Raw genomic sequence first — 26,920 nt, 5'->3', positions numbered from 1 at the left:
ACGCTTTATAAAGTAAAACCATGTGGGAAAAGAGACGAGACTACGAGGACAAACTAGATCTGGTTCGAATTGTCCATTTCCTTCAGTGTTAACTTTATCATCAGTTCTACAGGATTGAAACAACTAAACTAAATATATAAACATACGATGTGTATCTGTGTGTATATATATATATACAGCCTGTAGATAAAGTAGAAAAGAAAAACATGACACATGATAAAGTGTCGGAATGAAAAAATAATACACATGAAAACAGACATGACTCTGACCATCAGCATCATGAAACAGTTTCATCTCATGTAGTGAGACAAACTCTCATTCAGATCCAGCAGAAGCATCGATGTCGAGCCAATAACGTGCCCATAATGAAACGGTTTATTTCCTCATGACATCCGAGAAAAGAAGACTCCTCTGGACCTGATGACCCTGATACCGATCATCAGTGAAGATGAGTCAGTGATGATACGTTTTATTTGATCAGGTTTCAATCGGAGAAAGAGTCTGTGGGAAATGTGACAAACTGTGAACACATCCAGCGCAAACGTTCAGAGCAAACACATAAATCATGTTTAAAGGTGGAGACGCCGTAGAAGATGAGACGACCTAGAAAAGATGCAGCAACTTTTCTGTGTGCACAATAATTTGACCTCTATATGGAGGCAGAAAGTGGGTCGGTGATCCGGCTCCGTCATGAAGCCTGGTCGCTGTGGTTTCACAGAAGAACATCAAAGAGCCATCGAGCAACAGAAAGACGCTGACATCACCGGAGGAAGTCAGGATAAAAACCTGAGCTTCACCTGGACCCCTCCAGAACGAGGAGCCACCAGACCCCTGCTCAGACCTGAACCCGGAGCCCGTCTGTAGACCGGATCAGAACAGAACGACAGCAGCATGTTCACTCAGAAAACCTCCAAACTCACGGTGAGTAAAGAAACCAGAGCTGAACACGAAGAAGACAAAGCAAACACCAGGTGGACGTACGGAAGCCTGAAGGGTCCAATATTTAACAGACTGGGAATAAAACACAGCACGTAAACACTTAAATGAACCGATGTGCTGTGAAATCTTATTTAAATCGTTCTTGTTTCAGAACCAGACTTTTTATCGTCCTCTTTTTACGTGATGTGACGCCATGAAGGGACTTTTTTAATTATTAGTAAAGAACATGTGAAAATCATTTTTACTTGGATGTTGTTGAGCGACGGCTGCAGCTGCAGTAGATGAGTCTGGTTTATCGGTGGAAATGTTTCTTTGTTTGTTCTTTTTACATCTTATTTATTTGTTTGCTGCTAACGAACCTTAACCACTAACGTGAATTAAATGCGTATTTAGGGGTTAATTCGTTGAGGTTGTGAAGCAGGAAGATGTGAGAGCTACGGTGGAATCATCCACGCAGGGAGATTCTTTTAAAACCTCCATGGTCTCCAGGCAGAGATGGATGTGAACTTTTTCAATTAATAAAAATTCTGTGGTTATTTCAGGTTAAAGAAAAATAGTGGGTTATGTTATAAAATTTAAAAAATATATGCAAATATAAATATCTGTTACTTTGCAGCGTGGAACCAGCCTCTAAACCACTTTTTAAAACCTAAAACTTTATTTCCTCTTGTTTTTAAATATTGAGGTTCTAGTAGAAACCTTTAGACGTTTCCTCTCGGTCCTCAGGCTTCGTGCCCCGTGATGATGGTGATGATGGTGATGGTGGTGATGGTGGTGATGGTGACGGAGGTGGCAGCCGTGCCCAAACACAGGAGGTCCCCTAACGGTGCCGCAGTAGAAACGGTCCCCCTGCAGATCGACGCCAGCACCGTGGTTCCCAGCAGGAACCTGAGGCCCCTGGGGAACGCATCCATCTCCCCCTGGATCTACAAGTGAGTCGGACCAGAGGAGCTGGACTCAGGGGCCACGTTCACACCAGTTTAATCTCAACAGAAACACAACAGAATGACGACAACTCCAGAGTCTTTCCTTTGGTTTCAGCGTAAAGAAGAACAAGGAAATTAGGAGAATGTTTACATTTAATAAAATATCATTTACCAGCTTCAGCCACGGAGCCATAACCACACTAGCTTAGCATCATTAGGTGGCTGCTGCTTATCATTTATTTAACGGCCACTTCCTCTGGTGTAAATGATGTAAATCTGGGCCTGAACATGTGGAACGACAGTGAAGTTAAATCTGATCTAAATCTTCAGAGAAGTGAATATGAATCAGTGTAATCTGTCCTGGTCTCAGCTGTGTCTTCTTTCTAAACCCGTGGATGAATTAGGGATAAAAGTTATTTCATTGATAAATTTCAGTCTTGTTTTGTAAGTTCATGCTGCAGACCAGATTGGACCCTCTGGGGGCCACTTTTGGTCCACAGGCCTTAAGTTTGACACGTGTGGCGCTAACTCGTTTTGTCCCTCGTCTCTTCCCGTCCTCAGCAACTCCACCGACAACACCCTCTTCCCCCACGTGCTGTACGAGGCCCGCTGCCTGTTGCGGGGCTGCCTGGACTCGGAGGGCCGCGAGGACCTGAGCCTGGAGTCCAGACCCATCATGCACCAGATGATGCTGCTGCGCCGGGTCCGGTCACCAGGGGGCGGTCACAGCTACCACTACCGCCTGGAGTTCCGCCTCATCGCCGTGGGCTGCACCTGCGTCCGACCCGTGGTCCAGGTCCAGGAATGAACCCGGACCAGCTTCAGGGGCCAGTTCATGTTCTGATTTTTGAAACTGACTCTTTGTTTGTGGTTTTAATTTAAAGGGGCCGCGCAGAGCGTCTGTCTCCCCCTTGTGGCCGTGAGATGTTTTAGAATATTTCGGAGTCGTTTTCCTTTCAGCTCCAAACAGAACAGGAGAAGCTACCGGACGCACACTGTTCACACTGTGGTTTATTTATGTTTTTTATATTATTTAAAGAGGTTTTATTTAAGTGTTTTCTGATGCGCGGGTATTTATTGGAGGTGTCACTGTAACGTATTTATAGTCCAGAGGTTAACGCAATAAAAACAAACCGAACAAAGACCTAAACTGTGAATGTTTTATTTGTGAATTTAAAATATAATGTGATTTCTGTACAACATCGTCATCATCGTCACGTCCTGACCCTTCACTATGAGGCGGCCAGAGAGAAGCAGCTGTAAACACTGTGCACTCATTCATTCACTCGCTCATTCATCCATTCATACCTTAACCCTGCGAGCTAATGTTAGCCTGGGGAGCGAGCTAGCTGTTTGTTGTGCCTCATTCAGGAAACAAAATCACATGTTCACTATGAGCTGGACTCAGTCGGCTCCCGTTTCATCTCTTTTTATCTGCTCGGGGAGTTTCCAGACTTGGTTCCATATAATTTGAATCACATTGTCGTGTCTCGTTGGGGTTTTGATTGATCCAGATCTGGTCGGTTGGTGTTTGGGGCAGTAATGTTCTGGTTTGGTCTGGATCTGATTCTAAACAGACTTGACGCAGACGTCACTGAACGTGTTCTGTGTTGGTTATTGTTGGGGTCTCTTGGTTTTGACGTGGACACATGTCTCACATGTCCCCGGCTGGTGTCGGTCTCTGAACTCATCTGAACTTGTGTCTCTGGCTGATTTTATTCAGTCTCTGACTTCCTGACTCAGACTTGTCTTCAGAAATATTTGGACGTACTCTGGTTGTGGTTTTATTGGCGTCTTGTTGCCAGTGAGACGTCTCCAGTTTTTACAGACTTTTCGTGCACTTGGTTTGTCGCTCTCAGTTTAATGGATAAATTAAACCAGCGGTTCCTGCTCCTGCCACCAGATGTCAGTAAAGAGCTTTGTGGTTTAAACCAGAGGTCACCGTCTCATTCAGGGTCTCGGGTGAATACTGCTGCATCCTCCGGGGGGTCGGGTTCAGATTTGGGTGGTTTTACACAATCGCACACACAAACACATTGGCACTGTTGGCATGGCAACAAAGCACAGTAAAACTCCTGCAAACCACCTAATGATGACGAATCTGCTGCATCCTCATTACAAAGAGTTCGTCTCAATGAAAGAGTCCTGGTTGTACAGACAGGTGAAGAGGACGGACACCACGGAAGTCCTCCCCCACCTCCTCCTCCTCCTCCTCCTCCTCCTCTTCTTCTTCTCTCTTTTCAGAGTCACTTCCTTTCAGTCTCCCAGTCGGAGCAGTGCCGAGTTCCCAGCGCATCAATCAGCTCATCAGACCTCCACAATGGCTCCAAATAAAGTTCAGCTTGTGTTGTGATCAGGCCATCAGGACACCTGGAAGCAGAGGGCGAGAGTTTAACAAGGATTCACACTCACCTCAACACGTCAGCCACCTACAGGCCTGTCCACATACTTTTGGTCTGTTTGTCTGTTGTAAAACCACTTCATATCACAGCACATCATCTTATTGTCATTAAATGATTTCTTCCACAAGTTCTTTTCTCAGAACCACATTTTTGGACACATTGACCAGGACTTATTCAGCCTCATGGATATTTGAACCTATTCAGGTTGTTGTCACATGATTCTACATCAACTATGAACCACATGGTCTTTAGTCTCCATCTAGAGGTCTAATGGTGCTACTACAGATAATAAACAGAGTGCAGCCAACCTGTAGTGAAAGTTAGCTTAGCATTGCTATGTAGCATGTAGCCTTGGTGGCTGGTACCTTAGCATTGCTATGTAGCATGTAGCCTTGGTGGCTGGTAGCTTAGCATTGCTATGTAGCATGTAGCCTTGGTGGCTGGGGTCCTGGGGAGTTCCATGTGTAAATCTCCATCTTCTTCTGGATCGTATAATGAGCTCAATGGTAGAATGTGATGACGTCCAGGAGAAATAAAATGTCCAAAGGTTGAATTGTGTGAACGTTGCCTCCTGTAGTGAATCAGTAGCATTTTGGAAGCCAGATTCACTTTAAGAGGTAAAAACCCAACGTGGAGGAACTTTGGGTTCTTTGGTTTGATCCTAATGTCCAGATGGAGAGTGGACCTGGTTCTGTTTCACCAGAACCTTTGGAGAACATGTGAGCTCTGTGGTGTTTCTAGCAACTCTGGGTCCAGGTCTGGTCCAGGTCTAGTCCAGGTCTAGACCAGGGGTGGATGGATGAGTTCAGGATGATGTTGTTACTATCAGGGTGGTTTCTAGTCTCTGATCTAGAAGATATTTATTAGTTCATCACTAATTAATCAGACACAGTGTTACTGAAGTCTGACCCACAGAGACCAGGATCCATGAAGACCAGGGTCCATGGAGACCAGGGTCCATGGAGACCAGGGTCCACAGAGACCAGGATCCATGAAGACCAGGGTCCATGGAGACCAGGGTCCATGGAGACCACACTCATATATAATATTTTTAAATTTTTAAGGTGAAATGTTGAGATAATACCGGATGTAAAGTCCAGTTGTGGTTAGTGTGTGAAGGGTCTCACTCATCCACACAGAACAAAAAGGAAACAATCAAATAAATGCATCTTATATTTGGCTCAGAGACAATAACTGTGTGATTATTTTAAGAATTTTCATCAAGCAATTTTTTTTCTTAATGCAAGATAATTTGATTGAATATAAGAACACTTTGCTTACTTTTAGTAATGCTGTTTTTGCTGTACAGGTCCTGGTTTAAATCTAAAAATGCTAAAGAAAGAACCCTGGATGTGTAGAGTAGGAGAAGCTCCTTGGGTCAGTGGTGAAACATCTTCAATAAACTCTACACGAACATTTGTCTTTGTTTAGCGTTTATGGATAAGTTGTAGTTAGCTTAGCTTAACTTAGCTTAGCTTAGCTTAGTCTCAAGACTTTAAACATGGGCCATTTTGTTTACCCAAGAGATATTTTAGTTCTGTGTTGATGAACTGAATGTGGATCTGTTCAAAAAGCATTTAAAAAGTCACTTGTAGAGTTTCTTGAAGATGTTTCTCCTGAGTATGTTCTTTAGCTCTAAGAGACGGGAGGAAGTTTGAAGTTTAAACAGGAAACTCTGTGGGTAAAAACCACCAGAAACCTGGACTTGTTTCTGTAAACAACCAGAAACTGGTTCATTTCCTAACAGAACCTCAAACTTTCTCCAGTTTCTTAGAAGTGAAGAAGTTGCTCACATGAAACATCTTCTCTGAACCCTACAAGTCCAGTTTCTCTTCTTGGAAACCATGACCTGGACGACTGAGAATAACTCCCTCTGAAACAGAGGCCGAGCCCCAAAATACCAAATTAGTCCTTAAACCCGAAGCCTCCTCCTCCTCCTCCTCCTCCTCCTCCTCCTCCTCCTCCTCCTCCTCACCTCCACACTGTGCTTTTCCTGAAAGACACAAACAGAAACATCGCTGTCATTGATTCGCTCCCATGAACCAGGTTTTGAATCTGAATGTTACTGAAGAACTCCTCCCCACCTCCTCCTGCAGTGATGTGTTCAGGTGCATCCGTCGCTGCTCCTTGTCGGCGTCGGCTCGGTGCTCCTGACGTTCTTTGGTCAAAGCTTTCTGAGCCACCTCCCTCTCGTGCTCCCTCCGTTCAGCCAGGTGCTTCAGCAGCTCCGCCTCCTGACACTAGAGGGGGGTGTTTAAACACAACTCATCAACACTGTTTTCAGCGTGGCTCGTTTTGTTTTAGTGCTGTCGCTACGTCCTCGGTCGATCTGATATTTAAAGATGTTTACAGTCAGAAATCTGGCTGCAAGAGAAACGTAAAGCAGCTGGTGGTGTTCCTCAGGGATCTGTTTCAGGGCCACGAGCCTCTTGGAAGGTTTGGTTGAAGCCAGAGATTATGAAGCAAATTCTATTTATCGCCACTGGCTATGTTGTCCTGAAGAAGACGTTTTTGTTGTGGTAAAGTTTTATCTTGTAGAGATGTCTTGTAGTAATATTTCTGCATATTTGACAATCAATCACTATCAGTAATTAGAGGATTAAAGATCTGATAAAGAACTCTTTGAGGTACATCTTTAAGAAATTCATTTGCATCACCTCTGAAATCAATGACGAATAATTGCGATTAAATATTTGAATCTACTGACGGTTTTCATCAAAACTCAGTTATCACAACAAATACTGGATCTAACGTCATAAAATCTACTGATATTCATGTTCTTGTCTCGTCTCTTAGTACAGAGCTTTAAGGACAAACTCAGCTTCAGCTGTGTTTACTGCTAATTTGCTAACATGGCTGTAATCTGAGTATCAATATTAATAACATGAGGTTATTTCTAAAGACACTTTTAAAGTGGTTAAATGTAGTTAACTGACTCATAATCAACTATGGTCCTCACTATAAACGTTAAAAGCATCAATCAAACATTTAATTGACTCCAGCCGCGCTCACCTTCCTCCTCTCCTGAGCGGCGTCCAGTTTCTTCTGGATCTCCTCCAGCGAAGGTTTCTGGCGAGGTGGCGTGGTGGCCCTCAGCTCGGGGGCCCCGTCGAAGGTGGGCGGCTTCAGGATGACCTCGAAGGCCTGGCCGCTCGCCCGCTTACTCAGCTCGATCACCTCCATGTCCCGGATGCTGCACAGGTTCAGGTCCACGACGCCTACAAAGACACAACATAAGAACAGGTTCAACCTTCTACACCACCATGAGGAACGAGGACCCCGGGAACCTGAACCCTCCATGGACCAGGAACCATATGTGGTAACGTGGTTCCTGGTTCCTGGTTCCTCTCAGTGAGGTTTATTGTCATGTGGTTTTCATTGAGCCAATCAGAGAAGATCCAGGAAACATCGTCAGGTCTAATCAGGGTCTAATGTGGTCTACAAGGTCCCCCTCTGACCTGGTTTATCAGGAACCATGAAGAAGAACACTGTCTAATGTTTCTAATGTGATGATGTTGATGATGTTGTAATGTGACAAATACATGTTTACATTAGTTTAAGGACCAGAAACCAGATATGAGACCAGGAACCAGATATGAGACCAGACAGATATGAACAAACCCAGAATGAACCAGGAACCAAATGAGACCCAGAACCCAGTATGACCAGGACCAGATATGAGACCAGAACCCAGATATGAGACCAGGAACCAGACATGAGACCAAGAACCAGATATGAGACCAGAACCAGATATGAGACCAGAACCAGATATGAGACATTCATTCATCTGGATTTAACTCGGGAAAAATTTAAAAATGAAAAAACAATGAAACAGTTTTCTTCTGTCCTACAATAAACCTCTGGGGCTGAATTTCCGTGTGTTTCTCTGAGAGCCCTGTGGACGGTTAAATGTTGGTAAATGTAGTTCAGGTGCGTTCAAAGGATGAAATATGAGTTTCACTAACAAGAAAGTTTTCACATTATTTTTTTATTATTCTGCTCTATTAACATCCCTTAATAATTCAGTTTAGCTAGCTAGCTACTGCTAGCTAACAGCATAACTCACTTTATCTGACTAGCATTTAACATTTAGTCCATTACTAGCTAGATAGCTTTTAAGTATTTATTAGTTCAGTCAATTATTTAATTAATTAGGTAATTATAAGGTATTATTAGTTAAACCATTCATCCATTACTTTAGCTAACAATTATCACTAGCTAACATAGCTACCAAACCAGCTAAAGTTACTTGTTAGCTAGCTATTTTTATTTAGTCCATCACTAGCCAGCTAGTCTTTCAACTATATCAGTTCAGTTAATTATTTTGTTCATCACCCAGGTAACTAATTATTTAGTTAACTATTTGTATATAACCAGTAAACAACCATTCATGTTTTAGCTAACTGTTACTACTAGCTAACATTAGTTAAATTACTTGTTAGCCAACTATTTATTTAGTGAATTATCTAGGTTTGGGAAAGTCTTCTTGTGCTCTAAAATAACAGTGTATGGTTGCCCTGTATTAGGGCCACTGCTTTTTATTAATTTATTATATTTAACACTATTACTCTTTATTTCAGCTTGCATGAATGAGGTCACTTCTTCTACATTATATTTCAACTTTTTTCCTCAAAGTGCACGATGAAAATGAATCTACCTCCTGTCATTTCTGTCCTGATCCTCCTACGTACACAGAAGCTCTGGCTCATCTGAGCCAAAACAACTAAAGTGAAGTGAAGCGTGTTTCCTCCTCCAGGAGCTTCTCACCTTCCTTCGTGTCGGCCGGCGTCTCCCTGGGTTGAGGAAGGATGCAGGAGCAGAAGAGGGAAACCAGGGGGAGCTCTCGCATCTTCTCCCTGTAGGCTGCAACAAAACCAGACACAACATGTGAAGAAAAATCTGCAGCGGAGCCACAAACCAGAGAAGGAGCGAGGAGAAGCCAGGAGGTTTTACCTTGAAGAGTCATCCTGGTGCTGCTCTCCGTCAAAGACACTGTGGTGAGGTAGAGTCTGTTCCTGAGCACAAACACACAAACGCTCAGTAACGAGGCAGCTCATCCCACGACAGTTTGCTCAGCTCGTATGAGTCACTGTGTTCTCGCTCTGCTTCACCTCAGGAGTTTAAAATAATCTCTCCAGAGACAGAATCAGACACGACGAGTTCAGATCCAGAGACAAGAGAAAGATTCAGAAACTAAACGATGAAATGAGACGGAAAAGTGAAGCTGAACTGCTCCTGGTCACGTTCTGCTACTGTTCGTCCCCTGAACATCTGCAAACCACCAGTTATGTTTAAGGTCTGCAGGAAAACACAGACCTGTCTCCTCAGATGAAAACATTAAATATAAATGCAAAGAACTCTGACAAATCGTTCAAACCTGCAGCTGCTCTCAGATAAAAAAATGAATGAATTTAATGAAAGAAAAGTGAAGCTGATCACGTTCTGGTTCTAATTCATCACCACTGACTAACAGAACATTTGTGTTTAACATCTGCAGTCACTGATCAGTCAGTGATGAGACACAGCTCAGTTGTAGCGTTGCAGACGCTCAAAGATAAAAAAAGAAATAAAACATTAAATAAAAACAGAAAAGACCGAAACGTTCAAACCTGCAGCTGCTCTCAGGCTAAAAACATCTGAATATAATAAAAGAAAAGTGACGCTGACCACGTTCTGGTAATCATTTAAAAACACGCAGATAATCTGGTTTAACTGCGGCACAAAGAAGAACTGAAAACATGAAAGAGGAGAAAGAATCTAAACCTGCAGCAGCTCCAGGACTAAACCCACCGGCTCAAAAACATGATCAATCTAAAAGCAGGTGAGACAAACACGTATGAAGCATAAAGACAAAGAGCTGAAGGTTTTATCTGCCTCTAGTTTCAGTGTGAGTGTGTGTGTGTGTGTGTGTGTGTGTGTGTGTGTGTGTGTGTGTGTGTTCTGAGAGATGATGTCATTGTTGCCAGAAAGAAGCTTCAGCTGCTGCAGAATCAAAGAGAAAAACAAAAGAACTAAAAGATGCAGCAACAACAGAAACGTGATGCAGAGAAGAAGAAGAAGAAGAAGAAGAAGAAGAAGAAGAAGATGACGAGAATCAGTCTGAGCTGCTTTTCTTCAGCCTCGTCTGAATCTAGAAGCTGAAGCATGAACTCACCTGCTGCCACGTTCTGCTCCGCTCTGAAGATCTGCAGCTCAGCATCAGCACCACACAGCAGCATGACATCACCACGCAGCCCTCTGATTGGCCGGCAGCCATACTGGACTGTGATTGGTCCGGCAGAGCAGAGGGAGGAGGAGGAGGAGGAATGTGAGGAGAGGGTACAAGGGGAGGAGAGGAGGAGGTTTATTCCAGAGGAATCCTCCTGAACACTCTTCATCAGATTTTACTGGAAACATGACAGAGAATCAAACTGAGAGAAAAGAATATAATTTAATTTAATTTAATTTACAAAGCCTGTTTATTCCAACAAATCATTTGTCTCTATGTTTGTTCCACTGTGTTTAAAGCAGCAGGACGTTCTGTTATATTAGAATGCATTCACTAGTGTACCTAATAAAGTGGCCGGGGAGACCTGATCAGCTGTGACCTCGAGGGACAGATCTGAACCAGGTCTGAACCAGGTCTGAACCTGGTCTGAACTCATCCTGAGACACAAACACAGACTCATAAACAGACTGTTCACACTGATCCAGACTAATCAGATATAATGTGGATTAAAACTCTTCAATCCACATTAAACCTGATCTGGAAACAACGAGTCAATCAACCTGATCAGTGAAGAAGAGAAGACTACAGCTCCCATCATGCACCACAGCAGAACACAGTGTTCTGACAAACTGAACCAGATGATGTCATGCAGCTGCAGTGTGTGTGTGTGTGTGTGTGTGTGTGTGTGTGTGTGTGTGTGTGTGTTGCTGCAGCAACAAGGAGACACACCTTCCACATTCCAACTGATGATGTCACCCGCAGCCAATCAGAGCAGAGCTCCCAGGGACACACCAACATGTGTATTAAATTAAATGAAATGAAACTAAATTACACATACAAAGAATAAGAATAAAATAAAATGAATAGATCAAAATATAGTGGAATAAAATAACTTAAAATAGGTGTGATGCTGGGGGGCGGGGCTCTGGTCCCTGCTGCAGAGTTTCTGGAAGAGATGACATCATCTCTGAATCCCAACAATGATGTCATAGAGACTGAGGTCAACAAGGAGTGATGTCATGACAGAGACAGAGAGAAACACACACACACACACACGTGTGTGTAACACTGTTTTATCTCAAGAGAAAAATAAATGAACAACAGTTAGATTATTATTGAATTATTGGACAACCTGGACGTGTCAGACCCAACAGTGAACGTGAAGATACAAACTCGTCAGGACCAAGCTCCTCCTAGCCTCCCAGCTAACAGTAGCTCCTCCTAGCCTCCCAGCTAACCGTAGCTCCTCCATAGCCTCCCAGCTAACAGTAGCTCCTCCTAGCCTCCCAGCTAACAGTAGCTCCTCCTAGCCTCCCAGCTAACCGTAGCTCCTCCTAGCCTCCCAGCTAACAGTAGCTTCTCCTAGCCTCCTAGCTAACAGTAGCTCCTCCTAGCCTCCCAGCTAACAGTAGCTCCTCCTAGCCTCCAAGCTAACCGTAGCTCCTCCATAGCCTCCCAGCTAACCGTAGCTCCTCCTAGCCTCCCAGCTAACAGTAGCTCCTCCTAACATCCCAGCTAACAGTAGCTCCTCCTAGCCTCCCAGCTAACAGTAGCTCCTCCTAGCATCCCAGCTAACAGTAGCACCTCCTAGCATCCCAGCTAACAGTAGCTCCTCCTAGCCTCCCAGCTAACGGTAGCTCTTCCTAGCCTCTCAGCTAACAGTAGCTCTTCCTAGCCTCCCAGCTAACAGTAGCTCTTCCCAGCCTCTCGGCTAATAGTAGCTCTATGGCCTCCCAGCTAACAATAGTTCTTCTTAGCCTCCCAGCTAATAGTAGCTCTTCCTAGCCTCTCGGCTAATAGTAGCTCTATGGCCTCCCAGCTAACAGTAGCTCCTCCTAGCCTCTCAGCTAACGGTAGCTCTTCCTATCCTTCCAGCTAACGGTAGCTCTTCCTAGCCTCTCAGCTAACGGTAGCTCTTCCTATCCTTCCAGCTAACGGTAGCTCTTCCTAGCCTCCCAGCTAACAGTAGCTCTTCCTAGCCTTCCAGCTAACAGTAGCTCTTCCTAGCCTCTCGGCTAAGAGTAGCTCTATGGCCTCCCAGCTAACAATATCTCTTCCTAGCCTCCCTGCTAACAGTAGGTGTTTGTAGCCTCCTTGCTAACAGTAGGTGTTTGTAGTAGCCTCCCTGCTAACAGTAGGTGTTTGTAGCCTCCCTGCTAACAGTAGGTGTTTGTAGTAGCCTCCCTGCTAACAGTAGGTGTTTGTAGCCTCCTAGCCTTGAAGCTAACTTGTCTTTGTGGACATGTCTCAGTCTTGGTTTCCTTTAGTTCTTTAGTGACATTAACGTGGTCGTGTTCAGCGTTTATTGTTCCAGACTCAGATGTGATCTGATGAATGAACAGACGGGCTCGTGTCTGATTTCTGTCGTGACTGATTTCTGTTTGTTGTGTTCGTGTCTGCAGCCCACGGAGGGAGGGAGGGAGGGAGGGAGGGAGGGAGGGAGGGGGGGAGGGAGAGTGGGCTGAATATGAGGAGATGAGTCAGTGATGCTGGAGGAGGACGACAGAGAAATGAGCCATTAGCCAGAGTTCACTGCTCTTTAAAACATGTTAATAATCAGTTTAAAAACATAAAAACTTCTTCTTCTTCTAGCTCTTCATTAATTGTTTATTGTATCCTGTTCTATATCTGACTCCGACCTTTATTCTTTCTCTAAATGTCTGTACATAGTTAGTCTAATTTATGTTGTACAGTCTTCTTTTACACTTTTATATTTATATTTATTTAAGTGCTTTGTCTTGTATCATTGAGCAAAGTGACCCCGAGTCAAATTCTTCAACTTCTTCTTCTGCAAATTCTTCAACTTCCAAGTTCTTCTGCATGTTCTTCTTCTTCTACAGAAGAATCCAGACCAGATGACGTCTCCGAGGCCTCGTTCACACCTGCTGTTAATGAATTAAAACGTGTCCCCGTTAATTCGCCTACAGCCAGAACTGGAGATCTGGTCTCAGTCTGTGTGTGAATCAGCAGCAGCGCCACCATGTGGTCAGTATAATACTGTATCAGCTGCTGCCTCTGATGGATCTGTACCTGAAACTGGACCAGAACCAGGGACACATGGTTGGAGACTTGGAGACATGATCCAGATTCAGGAACCAGATGGAAAAACTCTGACATGATGAGATCTAATTTATTTCAGAGACAAAGACTCTGGAAGCTTCTTCCATCCTCAGAGGAACCAGGTCATTTAATATAAATAAATAAATGCAAATGTTTTTTATCTTTTGTTCTGTTTCAGTGTGGATGTGAGGAGGCAGCGCTACATGTTTTGTGTGGTTGTGTTTGTGAGTCAGCTTGTCTTCAGTGCGACCACGCTGCCGGATCTCAGCGGGCGAGTGGGCGACAGAACAGAGCAGCGCCAGGACGAAGGAAGACAAACAGCTGAAGTGTTTATTTTTATCAACGCTGCTGCGACACTAACCTTTAAAGCACAGGTGTCAAACATATGACCCGTGGGCCAAAAGCGGCCGCCAGGGGTCCGACTCGTACCGAGTGTTCATTAATGTGCAGTGTCCTCACCACATAAACACAAATACAAATAAACTTAAAGGTCATTATGTTACTGGGTTACTGAGATCAAACTGTGCCTCCTTGCTTTAATATGACATGATGTTCAGTCTTTTTATCCTTTATCTTTCTCATGTTTCTGTCTGGGATAGAAGCATTTATTCAGACCTCTTATGTATTTTATGTATTTCTACGTTTTCCCTCCTATGAGCTGTTTCTGAGGTTTATTCCTGACTCAAGCTGTTGCTTCTAGAAGAAGTTAATTAGTGTTAAACTCACAGATGTTCCTGGTAAGAACCCAAACTCATTTCATCCAGTGTTATTCTTTCATTTAAACCACGGCCTGAATGAGCTGCAGCTTCCTGAACAGCAACATAAAATATGAGATTCTGAAAACAGATGGAAACATAAAGTTCGCTTTTATTTTGCAGCACAAATCATTTCACAAATAAAAGTCGACAGCAATGAAAAAGTCTTTTCTGATATAAAAATATATCTTTTTTCTTTTTAGGGAACGACCAACCAATCAGCTGCTCTGAGCGAGGTCACCTGACCTGTCCTCATCAGGCGCAGACGGTGCTCCAGTTAATAGCCTGGGTCACGAGCTTCTTCATGGCCGGGTCATGATGTCATGATGTCAGGGGTCAGGGGTCAGGGGTCAGGGCCTCTTCTGGGAAAACACACTTCCTGTTTCGGACCTGAACTACTTCCCTCCTTTCCTTCAGGAAGTTACCGAAGGCGTCGGTCTCTTTGCTCTCCTCTGTCGCTGAAGATGAAAATTTAAAGAATTTATTAATATTGTTACAGTGGTTTGTTTGGTTACAGTGTGTGTTTCAGGTGTTTGTTTGTTACAGTGTTGTTTGACAGTGTGTTTGTTTTTTCAGTTTTTTATTGACAGTGTGTTTTTGTTTTACTGTGTTTGTTTACAGTGTGTGTTTGTTTACAGTGTGTTTTTGTTTGTTTACAGTGTGTGTTTGTTTACAGTGTGTTTTTTTTGTTTACAGTGTGTGTTTGTTTGTTTACAGTGTGTTTGTTTACAGTGTGTGTTTGTTTGTTTACAGTGTGTTTTTGTTTAGTTTGTTTACAGTGTGTTTTTGTTTGTTTACAGTGTGTGTTTGTTTACAGTGTGTTTTTTTTGTTTACAGTGTGTGTTTGTTTGTTTACAGTGTGTTTGTTTACAGTGTGTTTGTTTACAGTGTGTTCCATTTACCGCTGTGGTCGATGTCGTCCGTGTCGCTCTCCTCTTCCTCCTCTTCTTCGTCGTCATGGTTACCTCGCATCATGATGAGGTCACTGGGTCCGGGGACATCAGCGTCCCCTGAGGACGGAGAGTTGGACATGTCCACGGCCCCGAGGTCCTTCCTCAGACGCTCCAGCTGCTGCTGCTGCTTCTTAGCCTGAGAGTCGACCTGGAGGACAGGAGATACACACTCTGATACACACACTAACACACACTAACACACACACTAACACACACACTAACACACACTGATACACACTCTGATACACACACTGATACACACTCTGATACACACACTAACACACACACTAACACACTGATACACACTCTGATACACACTCTGATACACACACTAACACACTGATACACACTGATACACACACTGATACACACTAACACACACTGATACACACAATAACACACACTGATACACACAATAACACACACTGACACACACTGATACACACTCTGATACACACACTGATACACACACTGATACACACACTAACACACACTGATACACACACTGATACACACACTGACACACACTGACACACACACTGACACACACTGATACACACACTGATACACACACTGATACACACACTGACACACACTGATACACACACTGACACACACTGACACACACTGATACACACACTGATACACACACTGATACACACACTGACACACACTGATACACACACTGACACACACTCACCAGCTGCTGACGGAGTCGCTCATATTCAGGCCGATAGTCTCTGTAGAAGAAGAAGGAGGAGGATCCTGATTATCAACTGGTTACCACGACAACGCTGCTCAGGGATCCTTCATTAAGGACGGAAGGAAGGACGGAAGGAAGGAAGGAAGGAAGGAAGGAAGGATTTTACTTTAGGACTAATATTCTGACTCACGTCTCGTACTCCTTGGCTGCGTCCTCCACCTGAACGAACAGCTCGTCCAGGCCACTTCCTGTCACTGCGGACACGCCCACAACCTGCACACACACACCGACCAATCAGAGGCTCTGATTGGCTGCAGCGCTGTTCTCGCTGTCAACTTTCAGGATGTGTGTGTCTGTGTGTGTCTGTGTTAATGTGTGTGTTAATGTGTTAATGTGTGTGTTAATGTGTGTGTCTGTGTGTGTCTCTGTGTGTTAATGTGTGTCTGTGTGTGTTAATGTGTGTCTGTGTGTGTGTGTCTCTGTGTGTGTCTGTGTGTCTCTGTGTGTCTCTCTGTGTGTGTGTCTGTGTGTGTTAATGTGTGTCTGTGTGTGTCTCTGTGTGTCTCTGTGTGTGTGTCTCTGTGTGTGTGTGTGTGTGTTAATGTGTGTCTGTGTGTGTCTCTGTGTGTCTCTGTGTCTCTCTGTGTGTGTGTGTGTGTCCGTGTGTCTCTGTGTGTTAATGTGTGTCTGTGTGTGTCTGTGTGTGTGTCTGTGTGTGTTAATGTGTGTCTGTGTGTGTTCTTGTGGTGTCTGTGTGTGTTAATGTGTGTCTGTGTGTGTCTCTGTGTGTCTCTGTGTGTGTGCGTGTGTCTCTGTGTGTCTCTGTGTGTGTGTCTCTGTGTGTTAATGTGTGTCTGTGTGTGTCTCTGTGTGTCTCTGTGTCTCTCTGTGTGTGTGTCTGTGTGTGTCTGTGTGTGTGTCTGTGTGTGTTAATGTGTGTCTGTGTGTGTTAATGTGTGTCTGTGTGTGTCTCTGTGTGTGTCTGTGTGTGTGTGTGTGTGTCGTGTGTCTCTGTGTGTCTGTGTGTGTCTCTGTGTGTCTCTGTGTGTGTGTCTGTGTGTGTCTCTGTGTGTCTGTGTGTGTGTGTGTGTGTGTGTTAATGTGTGTCTGTGTGTGTCTCTGTGTGTGTGTCTGTGTGTGTTAATGTGTGTTAATGTGTGTCTGTGTGTGTTAATGTGTGTCTGTGTGTGTCTCTGTGTCTCTCTGTGTGTGTGTCTGTGTGTGTTAATGTGTGATATTGTGTGCGTGTGTCGTACCCTGAGGCTGGTGTAGATGTCCAGGAGGCTCATTGTGTGATAATGTGTGACGTGTGTCTCCTGGGCTGGTGTAACCGTCCTGGACCCAGTCATTGCATCCGCTCCAAACGCGAAGCTGTACGATGTTCCGGTTCCCGTCCAGGAACCTGAGTCCTGACACACGGGTGTTCAGTGGGGAGACCAGAACGACAGACAAAAGACACAACTGTCCAACCATGAGGGGACAACGTGATACAGTCCTCACCTTGTTCATGACCACGATGAAAGGAAGCTTGGTCTTATAGAGGATACTGGAAGAGACACAGACCAGTCAGAGGAAGCAGGAAGGAACCATCAGCACAACGCGTCCTTACCTGCAGGCGTACAACATGTTGGACATGAAGGTGACGGGGTTGACGCTGCGGGACGTGTCCATCACGTACACAACCACGCAGGGGAAGGACGACGCCTGGGACACGAAGACGGACGTTAAACCTGAATCTGAGACATTATCTCCAGGACAAAGAGACAAGAAGAAGAAGAAGAACCAACCAGAGCCTCTGTGATGATGGTTCCAGACGCCGACCAGGTGAAGACCTCAATCTGCCCCGGAGTGTCCATCAGCACATACCTGCAGGACATAGGACGGTTCATTAGGGACACCTGGACAGCTGAGAGGACTGGTCTCCATAGGACGACGCTCACCTGTGATTCTGCTGCTTCTTCTCGATGAACTGCATCACCTGAAGACAACAAACAAACACAAACACACTGTTCTGAGATCAGCTGCAGCTCATCTGGTCTGTGCTGGAGTGGACGGTTCTGGTTCTGGTTCTGGTTCTGGTTCTAGTTCTGGACAAACTACAAGACTTTTAGAGCCTCCATCAGACTAAAGACGCTCCGGCTCCAGCATGAGACAACACTGACATCTTCAGGTCAGACTGTGAATTACACACACGCTTTTTACAAAAACACAAACAATATTTGTTTCTATCTAAGATTCATTTTATTGATTTTTGTTACTTTTTATTTCTTGTTGTAAATAAATTAAAGCTGCATTGTGTGTTTTTTTGTTTGTTTTTCAAAAGGCTAAATAGTTTGAGTTTTTAGTTTTTGATTCCTGCGTCTCTACTCCAACCATTTAAACGTTAAACCACGCCTCCTCCTCTCTGACGTCACTGGTCACCTGATCAAAGCGAGTTGCGAACAGGTTGAGTGACGTCACGATGCCGCCGTTGGGTCCGAGGCCGTACTGCTTCATCACCTCCTTGTAGTTGACGGTGTCCCGGATGTCTGCGGACGAGAGGACGGAGTGAATGCTAATGCTAATGCTGAAGCTAACTGTGAGGCTAACCATAGGCTAGGCGCATGAATGACACGCCCCCAACGCCATTTTGGATGGTCACCAGAGGATAAACGCTAAACCTGATGCTAACGCTAAAGAAAGACCTAGTCTCATTTCTCTCCTCTCCTAATGGAGATGCTCATGCTAATGCTAACAGACTTACTAATGGCGACGCTCATGACCAGCACGTAAAAGTAACGTTCAGCTCTAAGTGGGAAGTTAGAAATCTTTAGCATTTAGCATCACAGACTTCTCAAAGCTACAGAGGCAAATGACTAAATAATAAATGAATAAATAACTGAGTTTTCTGAATCTGAACTGTTTGATATTATATGTATGTTTATAGATATAAATATTCACTGGTTAAAGTTTAGCTGCAGAAATGAACCTAAACTGCATCTGTTTCCTGTCAAATAAAACCTGAAATGATGCTCAGTGAAGAGTCTTTGTTGGTGAATATATTAGTGTGGAAGTTAAAGAACGAGTTTCCCTTTGTTTAAAGTTGAACGTGTATCTGAGTGAATCTGATCTGGATCCAGGTCTCTGGACTCCCTGGTCCAGTTCCCCGGTCTCTCACCGATGTTTGCAGGGAAGGGGACCTCGTGGACCGCGGGGTCCAGGTTGATCACGTAGGGAGGAGACTTCAGGGAGTGAAGATGGGCTGTGAGTCTCTGCAGGAAACAAACAGACCAGAGGGAAACATCAGATTTTTATTTAGGTCGACAGAAACAGAAATGATGGCTGGTCTGGTCCCTGTAGCTTCCTGAAGTCTGTCCTCGTCTTCTCCTGGATTCAGTCCGATAAACCCTCCAGTCAGAGTTAATGAGGAGGAGCTCGGACCTGGTGTCCTCTACTCCAGAAATGTTCATGAACTCAGTGACCCTCCAGGAAACGTTTCTCTTCTTTTAAATGTTGTCGTTGTGTGTCTGCAGCCTTTGTCTGTGTGACTCCATGGATTGTGTTTAGATGATCTCCTACCACACACACACACTAGAGACTAACGCCTCGATCCCTGCGTTTACACAGGACACATGAATGGACACATGGTCCTGGTTCTTTTCACATGTTTTGCTGCTACAGGGAAGAGGTTTCGCTTTATGGCAGAACCAAAATACACAACTACTGAACCTGATACCAACCAGGACATCGGGCTGGATGAGCATTTTAGAGGAATTAATAACGTAGCCCACTGAGCACGATGTCAAAATATTAGGAACATGATTCAGGTCAATTATTCTATAAAACATAGTTGAATCAACATCTCTGAGTCATTAGAAACTAACCCGAACCAACATGTTGACTGGAGTTAGCGCAGGGCTGCTGTACCTAATAAAGTGGCCACGTTATAAAGTAATATCCCATGAGGATGTCCCATATGTCTCATGTCTCTCTTTTGTCCGGGTGTCCACCTGTCCCCCGACTCGCTGCTGTCTCGCCTCCTTCCTCACCATGCTAACTCGCTTAGCTTGTGTTAGCCGTACCTGAACCAGGCTGGTTTTCCCGGAGCCCGCCATCCCCAGGACGATCAGACACACGGGTTTGTCCCGGGCAGCGGCCCCCGGAGCCCCGCCGCTCCCCCCCGCAGCTGAACCCCCCCGGTTCTCCGTGAAACCCGCCTCGGTACCGGGACACTGCGATGGGACATCCATGTTGTTGGATGTCTTGGCAACCTGCCGTCAAGCCTTTTACTGTCGTAAAACGCAGTGTGCGTAGCACGGGATCCCGTGTCTATGACGAGAACCGACCAGCAGGGGGCAGCAACGAGTTTACGTCACATTAACATAAATATGATGATAACATACATTTTAACCGAATACACAACTAACAGTCTGACTTTTATAATTCTGTAATTAACCAGTATATAGTATATTGAGTTTTTCCTGTTGTATATAGTGTGTATAGTGTTGAGTGCCTGTTCATTGCTGCTTCAACGGTGAAATTTGCCAGTTTGGGATTAATAAAACATCCATCCATCCATCCATCCATCCATCCATCCATCCATCCATCCATCCATCCATCCATCCCTCCATTGTACAAAATAGATGTAAAATAAGATGTTACCTGGTATAAGGATTTAATTCTTCATATAAATATAACATTTACATAAATAACATTTGAACAGGTGTAAGGATATAAGTCCATATAAGGACAAGGGACACTGAAGGAAAGTCTTTTATTTTTTCTTAATAATCATTGGATGCATAAATGAGAAAGGACATGAATGCAGCAGGTCTGAATTGCTGAAGCAAATCTAAAGAAGCAGCTTAATTAGTTACAGTACAGTGATGAAATGTGATCACGATAAGAAAACAACTGCAAATATAAATATATATGTATATATAAATAAATTATCGATGAAACACTCAGCAGATAATACTGTCCAGTTTTAAAAGAAAACATTAAACGCAAACACAAATTTTGAATAGACTGAGCAAGAACAACAAACTTCAGAAATTTTGGTTCAGAGAAAATAAATAATAATTATTCACATTAAAATCTTACTTGAAACTTGTCCTTTTATCCAGCGTTTATCTGAATGAACCGTTTGAGCCCTGAAGCAATAAAACGATTCAAGATTTCAAAATCATCAGGAGCGTGGTCCTAAGAAATTATGTGAAAAACGGGAGCTAAACCAGAACTAGCCTGGAACCTCCTACTTAGCTTGTTAGCTTATTTAGGTTAACATAAAAACTAGAACTGTCTCCCTTAGCTCATATATCTTCAAGAAATTCTACAAGTCCAGTTGCCTTATTTAAAGGCCTTTTGGACATTCACGACCTGATAATCTTCACAGAAATGAGCTAATATAGCTGCTTAAATGATCTTTCCCAGGCTAACATTATCTTGTTTAACATTACCTTGTGTAGCCTAACATAGCTGCTAACATTATCTTGTTTAACATTACCTTGTGTAGCCTAACATAGCTGCTAACATTATCTTGTTTAACATTATCGTGTTTAGGCTAACATAGCAGCTAATATTAACGTGCCTCGGCTAACATAGTAGCTAACATTATCTTGTATAGGCTAACATAGTAGCTAACATTACCTTGTGTAGCCTAACATAGCAGCTAACATTATCTTGTGTAGCCTAACATAGCAGCTAACATTATCTTGTTTAACATTATCGTGTTTAGGCTAACATAGCAGCTAACATTATTACGTTGCTGATGTTGTTTAGCCACATCTTTCCTGCACTACCATTAGCTTGTTTAGCCTAACGTAGCCAGTGATGTTATTAAAATCATTTTTCATAGTTGGCAAATGATAAACTCTGACCCTGCGATAGAAAATCTACCTGAATATTCAGGTAATGTGAGGAATGCTGGTGCAATAAATGCTGAATGAAATGGAAAGTGAAGTGGTGAGACGGAGGCTAGCGGTGATGGTTCCTAATCACGGGCCGAACACATGTGCAGGCCACAGGGACTTTGATTAACTCCTTTGTAAGTTTGTATTTGCTTGGATCGCGTGGACACTGAGACTTTCTCAGGACCAGCAGGGAGGCGTGAACCTTCACCGAGTTGTAGCTCAGGTTCTCCCTCTGGCCGATGATGCAGCCTTGACAAAGACACTCGGCCACGTAGATTTCTGGTGGAAATCTGGTGTCATCTCGGTCTGTCCTGGGAAGAGAAGACAACATGAGACTAAAGGCTTTAAAGCTTAAGATGTTGAGCCTGAAATAGTGGCCGCAAAGATGTTTAACCTTTTCAAGGTTTTTTTTCTATGCATTCAACCAGTCAAAATGTTTTTTGGTTTTTTGTGCTGTTTTTATTTCGTTTTTTCTGGACTTTTTGTGTTTGTCTGTATGGTTGGTTGTGTAGTTGTGTGGAGCGGCCATTGTGTCCGGTGATGTGTTCCTGCGACATGATCAATGCCGCTGTTGCTATGCAACTGGCCAAACAACCACATCACCGTGGACACTGTTTTGCCAGCTACTTTTGCACATTTATCCATAATGCTAATTCTGTAAATGTTATAATTGTTTAAATGTGTTTACTTTTATGTGACAAAGTCATTTCCCTCGTGGATCATTAACGTCTGTCTGAGTCTACGTCGAGTAGCGCAGGTCAGGAGAGGAGCAAAGTTCACAGCAGACTCTCCTTCTGAGGATGCTTTACTTTCCTGCATCACTCTGGGAGTTACTTGGTTATCAAAGCAATAAAACGAGCAGAACGTTTGTGACTCCGGCCACGTGCATAAACTCATTAACCGTTGTTTTAGTTTTCTCACAAGCACAAAGTGCACAAAAACTAAACTAAACTAAACTAAATGAAATTACATATGTTGTATAAATGGCTGATTTAGTGTTGAACACTAAAAATTACAAATTTGACCATTTTTGTCATGATTTAAACTCTAACATCAGAGAATTAATGATTTTGGCTGAGAAATAAAAAAAATGTAGTTCAATGGTCAATGGGACATAAATTTTAAATCTGATGCTGCACAAAAGCTAATAATGCAGTAGTCAGTATTTTAAATAATCTTGGTCTGATTTTAAAAATCAACGTCCCAACATTAGTGTTATGGAAATTATCTATATTTTATGTTTTGTTGTTTCGTTAAAAAAAAAAAACAGTTACTTTAAATAATGAAAGTAGCTCTTAAAGGTTTACAATCCAACAAGTAAATAGAAAACACTTTACTATAACAATGAAAACTTCTGTTCAGAAACAAAACATAATTATCGTTTCAGAACAAGTGAATACAAATTATTTTTTTCAAACGCTTCAACGTTGGTATCGACATGATGGATGATTGTATCGATCCGCGCTCTACTACCACCTGTCACCTGTGCTCACCTGAGCCTCCACGGGGAAAGGGCGCGGTCGCTCGGGTCCTCGCTCATCTCTCTAGCCGCCTGGTCGCACGTCCGTTTCGCATCCGGCGTCGCGTTGCCGCTTGTCTGGTTCTTGATGAGCTGCCACGCTTTTTCGCGGCGCTGCCAGTTGTCACTGTCGACGCACCTGGCGGAGGACGCGCGGCCGAAGCAGAGCAGCGAGCCCAGGAAGATCTGCGGAGATTCAGAGTCAGAGTCAGAGTCAGAACCCGGAGCCTGGAGCCTGGAGCCTCCCCCTCCTCCCCTGTCTCCCCCCGTGTTTACCATGTGGAAGCCGGTCGGAGTCATGTCGGGCGGAGCGGAGCGCAGCGGAGGGCGCAGTGTGTCCGGAGCCTCCATTGGAGCCGCTTTAAATAGAGCTTGAATGGATGTAGCCGCAGAACCACTACCTCCTTGGCCACGCCCGAGACACATTCAGGTCTGAGTAATATTTATCAAAGATTAAAAGGCTTTCTAAAATAGCTCCAGCTTTTTCTCTTTGTTGTTGTTTGTTGTTTTTTTTTTTTTTTTACTTCAGAAGTGGGCGGGGCGTTGGGAGGGTGAAATGATTGGACAGGAACTGTATGACAAACAGAAAAAACGTTTCTAGTACAAGTTATGTACATATTTTTCTAGTGTGATCATGTTTGTTTTATCTGATTTAAATGTCCATTTATATGTGTGTCTTTTAATCCTTTAAATGTCTTCACAAAGTGATGTTTTCACAATGACAATAAGGATGAATTTTAATAAACAACAAATATTTTCTCAACTGTTTGTTCAGCTACATCTTTAGTCAGGACAGGAAATAAAAAATAATCAACTTAATTAAGTTTGTGATTGTCTAGGACCAAAAAGTTGCACTTGAACACACCACAAAGATGGGACGGCAGGGGGAGCTACTGCTAGCTGGGAGGCTAGGAAGCTAACCAGAGCTACTATTAGCATTCTTAAGGCTCATTGCAGCACTGCAGGACGGTTGTAGTTCAGTCTCATTAGATGTTTCCTCTGCTTGATGCAGCCACTGATTTGACCCTTCTCCACCAGACTAACATCTCCTCCACCACCAGACTAACATCTCCTCCTCCACCAGACTAACATCTCCTCCACCAGACTAACATCTCCTCCTCCTCCAGACTAACATCTCCTCCACCAGACTAACACCTCCTCCACCAGACTAACATCTCCTCCTCCACCAGACTAACACTCCTCCTCCACCAGACTAACATCTCTCCCTTCTCCCAGACAACATTCCTCACCAGACTAACACTCTCCTCCACCAGACTAACATCTCCCTCCACCAGACTAACATCTCCTCCACCAGACTAACATCTCCTCCTCCTCCAGACTAACATCTCCTCCACACTACACCTCTCTCCACCAGACTAACACTCTCCTCCACCAGACTAACATCTCCTCCACAGATACATCTCCTCCACCAGACTAACATCTCCCTCCACCAGACTAACATCTCCTCCACTTCCACCAGACTAACTTTCCTCCACCAGACTAACATCTCCTCCACCAGACTAACATCTCCTCCACTTCTCCACCAGACTAACTTCCCTCACCAGACTAACATCTCCTCCACCAGACTAACATATTCTCCATCACTAACATCTCCCACCAGACTAACTTCTCCTCCACATAACATCTCCTCCACCAGACTAACATCTTCTCCACCAGACTAACATTTCCTCCACCACCACGGGATGTGGAGGAAACGAGAAGCTCCTCATGCATCAGTTGGTCTTAAAGAACTTGTTGTAGAAAGTCACCATGAACCAGGAGGCTCTGAACTCTACGACGGCCACAATACCTTAAGTTCTGTGTTACACTCAAGTGCAATATCACGTCCTCTTGTGCAATAGTCACTTTAACTACAATGTGACTTTCAATTTTAATTTTTATTTTATTTTTTTTTCATACTGTATCTGCTGTTTACAGTTTTTACATATTGGCCTTGATATTATTTCCCACATTCATCTCTCTCCTGTCACTGCACATAATATGCAGTTTTTCCACTTTTGCAATGTTTTATTCTTTTTGTTATTTTATGTCCCTGCTCTTATTTTCTTCGGGGATAAATCAAGTTTTTTCTGATTCTGATTGTGAACTATGAGCTCAGTTAGATGCCGGTGGAGGACAGACTTCTTGTGTCCAGGCTGTGTATAAAAACACAGGAGGAAACAACCCACGTCCATCCTGCACAATATTAGGGCGGTGGTCATAACGTTATGGCTGATGGGTGTGTGAACCCAAACCACCAGCTTCATTGGGGACTGTTCTCCTCATGAGTTGGAAGAAGGAGAGCAGGAAAACTCCTCCTTAATAGTTACAGGAAGGTTTTCTGTGTATTTTTCACTACGGACAAAACTTGTCATCATTTGGTTTTTGTTGTCATGGTGACTCCTCCTCTCCTTATCAGCGTGGTGACACATCAGGGACGACGCAAACTCAGCTCCAGCGTTTGCAGCTGGGACGGCGGTTTCGGACCACTTCCTCCTCGATGGGCCGCCCACCTCCTTTGTCCAGGACAGGAAACGTAGCCAAGTATTGTATTTGACTGCCTCAGACTGTGAGTCACGTTAACCTCTCGTCGGTAAAAGTTGATTCAACTGCAGCACTGCTGGCTGGACTACACATAGTTTTTGGAATCTCCTTTTTCCTGCCAACACAAAAATGTAACAGGGCGCTGGGCCTGTCTGCTGAGTTTCAGGGACATTCCCAGTGATCTAGAGAGAACACAATGCTGATGATTCAGAAGGGGTCAACACCTCCCACCTCCCTGCTAACAGTAGCTCTTTCTACCCTCAAAGCTAACAGCAGTTCTTGGAAATACTAAGGTTTCACACTTTGAACATCAGCTCAGGTGTTTGATTCATTTTTATTGTCTTTATTTATTGTTTTCTATGTGTATCAGGCAGTTGTAGAGAGGAACGCTGGAGTCGTCTGACGGACTTCGATTGCACACATTCCTGCAGGTGTTTTATTTGCATAAGTGGTGAAACCTGTAGGGTGACGCAACGTCCCGGCCGTCTCCTCCCCCTCGCTATAAAGCCTCCTGTCCTGCATTTAGACCAGATTACGCTGCAACGAGCCACTGACCTGATGCAACTCAGTGAGCGGAAAACATTCCCGCAACACTTTCAGCAGGAACTTCCTGCAGCTCTGTTGTGATTCGATGCTGTACAACAAAAAAACCCTCTCTGGAGTCATTTACTGTCTTGTCATAGTTTTGTTGTTTGTTAAAAGAGACACGGAAGTGAAGTGGACAACTTCACCCTGAGAAATTCCACCTGGGTTCAGATGCTGACGTCCTGGTTTCGACTCTCCGGGAGCTGAGCTAAACGGTTCTGGACTAGTTTTTGGGCTGGTTTTAGGTTGGATTTGGAAATGTTTTGCGGTTGTTTGTGGCATCATTGGACCTGTTTGCAGATTTACAATAACTTTATATTCATGGTGGAGTTGAAAATCTACCTAGAAACAATAAGCACTCATCAAAACAAACAGCTCAGGCGTCTCAAAGATGTAGAAAGTGAACGTTGTGGTAAAGACGCTGCTGCTTCCTTT

General features: G+C 43.9%; 4 protein-coding genes across 5 annotated transcripts; 1 reads left to right on the top strand and 3 right to left on the bottom strand.

Annotated features, from left to right (window-relative positions):
• The first annotated feature begins 1,661 nt into the window (after positions 1-1,661).
• il17a/f1 (interleukin 17a/f1) lies at positions 1,662-3,010 on the top strand. The gene is made up of 2 exons (XM_047581592.1): positions 1,662-1,871; positions 2,427-3,010. The coding sequence occupies exons 1-2, from the start codon at positions 1,681-1,683 to the stop codon at positions 2,671-2,673; spliced, it is 438 nt and encodes a 145-aa protein (XP_047437548.1). The 5' UTR covers positions 1,662-1,680; the 3' UTR covers positions 2,674-3,010.
• Position 3,011: 1 nt separating this feature from the next.
• Positions 3,012-10,515, bottom strand: stmn4l (stathmin-like 4, like). Its single transcript, XM_047581590.1, has 7 exons — positions 10,422-10,515; positions 9,221-9,282; positions 9,035-9,130; positions 7,280-7,485; positions 6,352-6,507; positions 6,243-6,260; positions 3,012-4,235 (listed from the first exon to the last, which is right to left on the bottom strand). Exons 2-7 carry the CDS (start codon positions 9,231-9,233, stop codon positions 4,227-4,229), a joined length of 498 nt encoding a protein of 165 aa, XP_047437546.1. The 5' UTR covers positions 9,234-9,282; positions 10,422-10,515; the 3' UTR covers positions 3,012-4,226.
• Positions 10,516-14,384: 3,869 nt separating this feature from the next.
• On the bottom strand, positions 14,385-20,195 carry gpn1 (GPN-loop GTPase 1). Its single transcript, XM_047580793.1, has 12 exons — positions 20,008-20,195; positions 19,104-19,197; positions 18,368-18,474; positions 17,887-17,924; positions 17,734-17,812; positions 17,556-17,650; positions 17,447-17,492; positions 17,203-17,355; positions 16,137-16,219; positions 15,944-15,983; positions 15,193-15,391; positions 14,385-14,748 (listed from the first exon to the last, which is right to left on the bottom strand). Exons 1-12 carry the CDS (start codon positions 20,173-20,175, stop codon positions 14,627-14,629), a joined length of 1,224 nt encoding a protein of 407 aa, XP_047436749.1. The 5' UTR covers positions 20,176-20,195; the 3' UTR covers positions 14,385-14,626.
• Positions 20,196-20,778: 583 nt separating this feature from the next.
• Positions 20,779-23,845, bottom strand: LOC125005614 (interleukin-17C-like). 2 transcript variants are annotated; one of them, XM_047581072.1, is made up of 3 exons: positions 23,633-23,845; positions 23,331-23,542; positions 20,779-22,148 (listed from the first exon to the last, which is right to left on the bottom strand). In XM_047581072.1, the coding sequence occupies exons 1-3, from the start codon at positions 23,780-23,782 to the stop codon at positions 21,902-21,904; spliced, it is 609 nt and encodes a 202-aa protein (XP_047437028.1). In that variant the 5' UTR covers positions 23,783-23,845; the 3' UTR covers positions 20,779-21,901. The 2 variants fall into 2 exon arrangements, with proteins under 2 accessions (XP_047437028.1, XP_047437027.1); XM_047581071.1 differs by having other exon boundaries at positions 23,331-23,845.
• Between the last annotated feature and the right edge of the window lie 3,075 nt (positions 23,846-26,920).

The sequence above is a fragment of the Mugil cephalus genome, chromosome 3, assembly GCF_022458985.1.
Source record: "Mugil cephalus isolate CIBA_MC_2020 chromosome 3, CIBA_Mcephalus_1.1, whole genome shotgun sequence".
NCBI classification, from domain to species: Eukaryota; Metazoa; Chordata; class Actinopteri; order Mugiliformes; family Mugilidae; genus Mugil; species Mugil cephalus.
The sequence above is the reverse complement of the archived record's forward strand: the minus strand, read 5'-3'. Positions and strand labels throughout refer to the sequence as shown.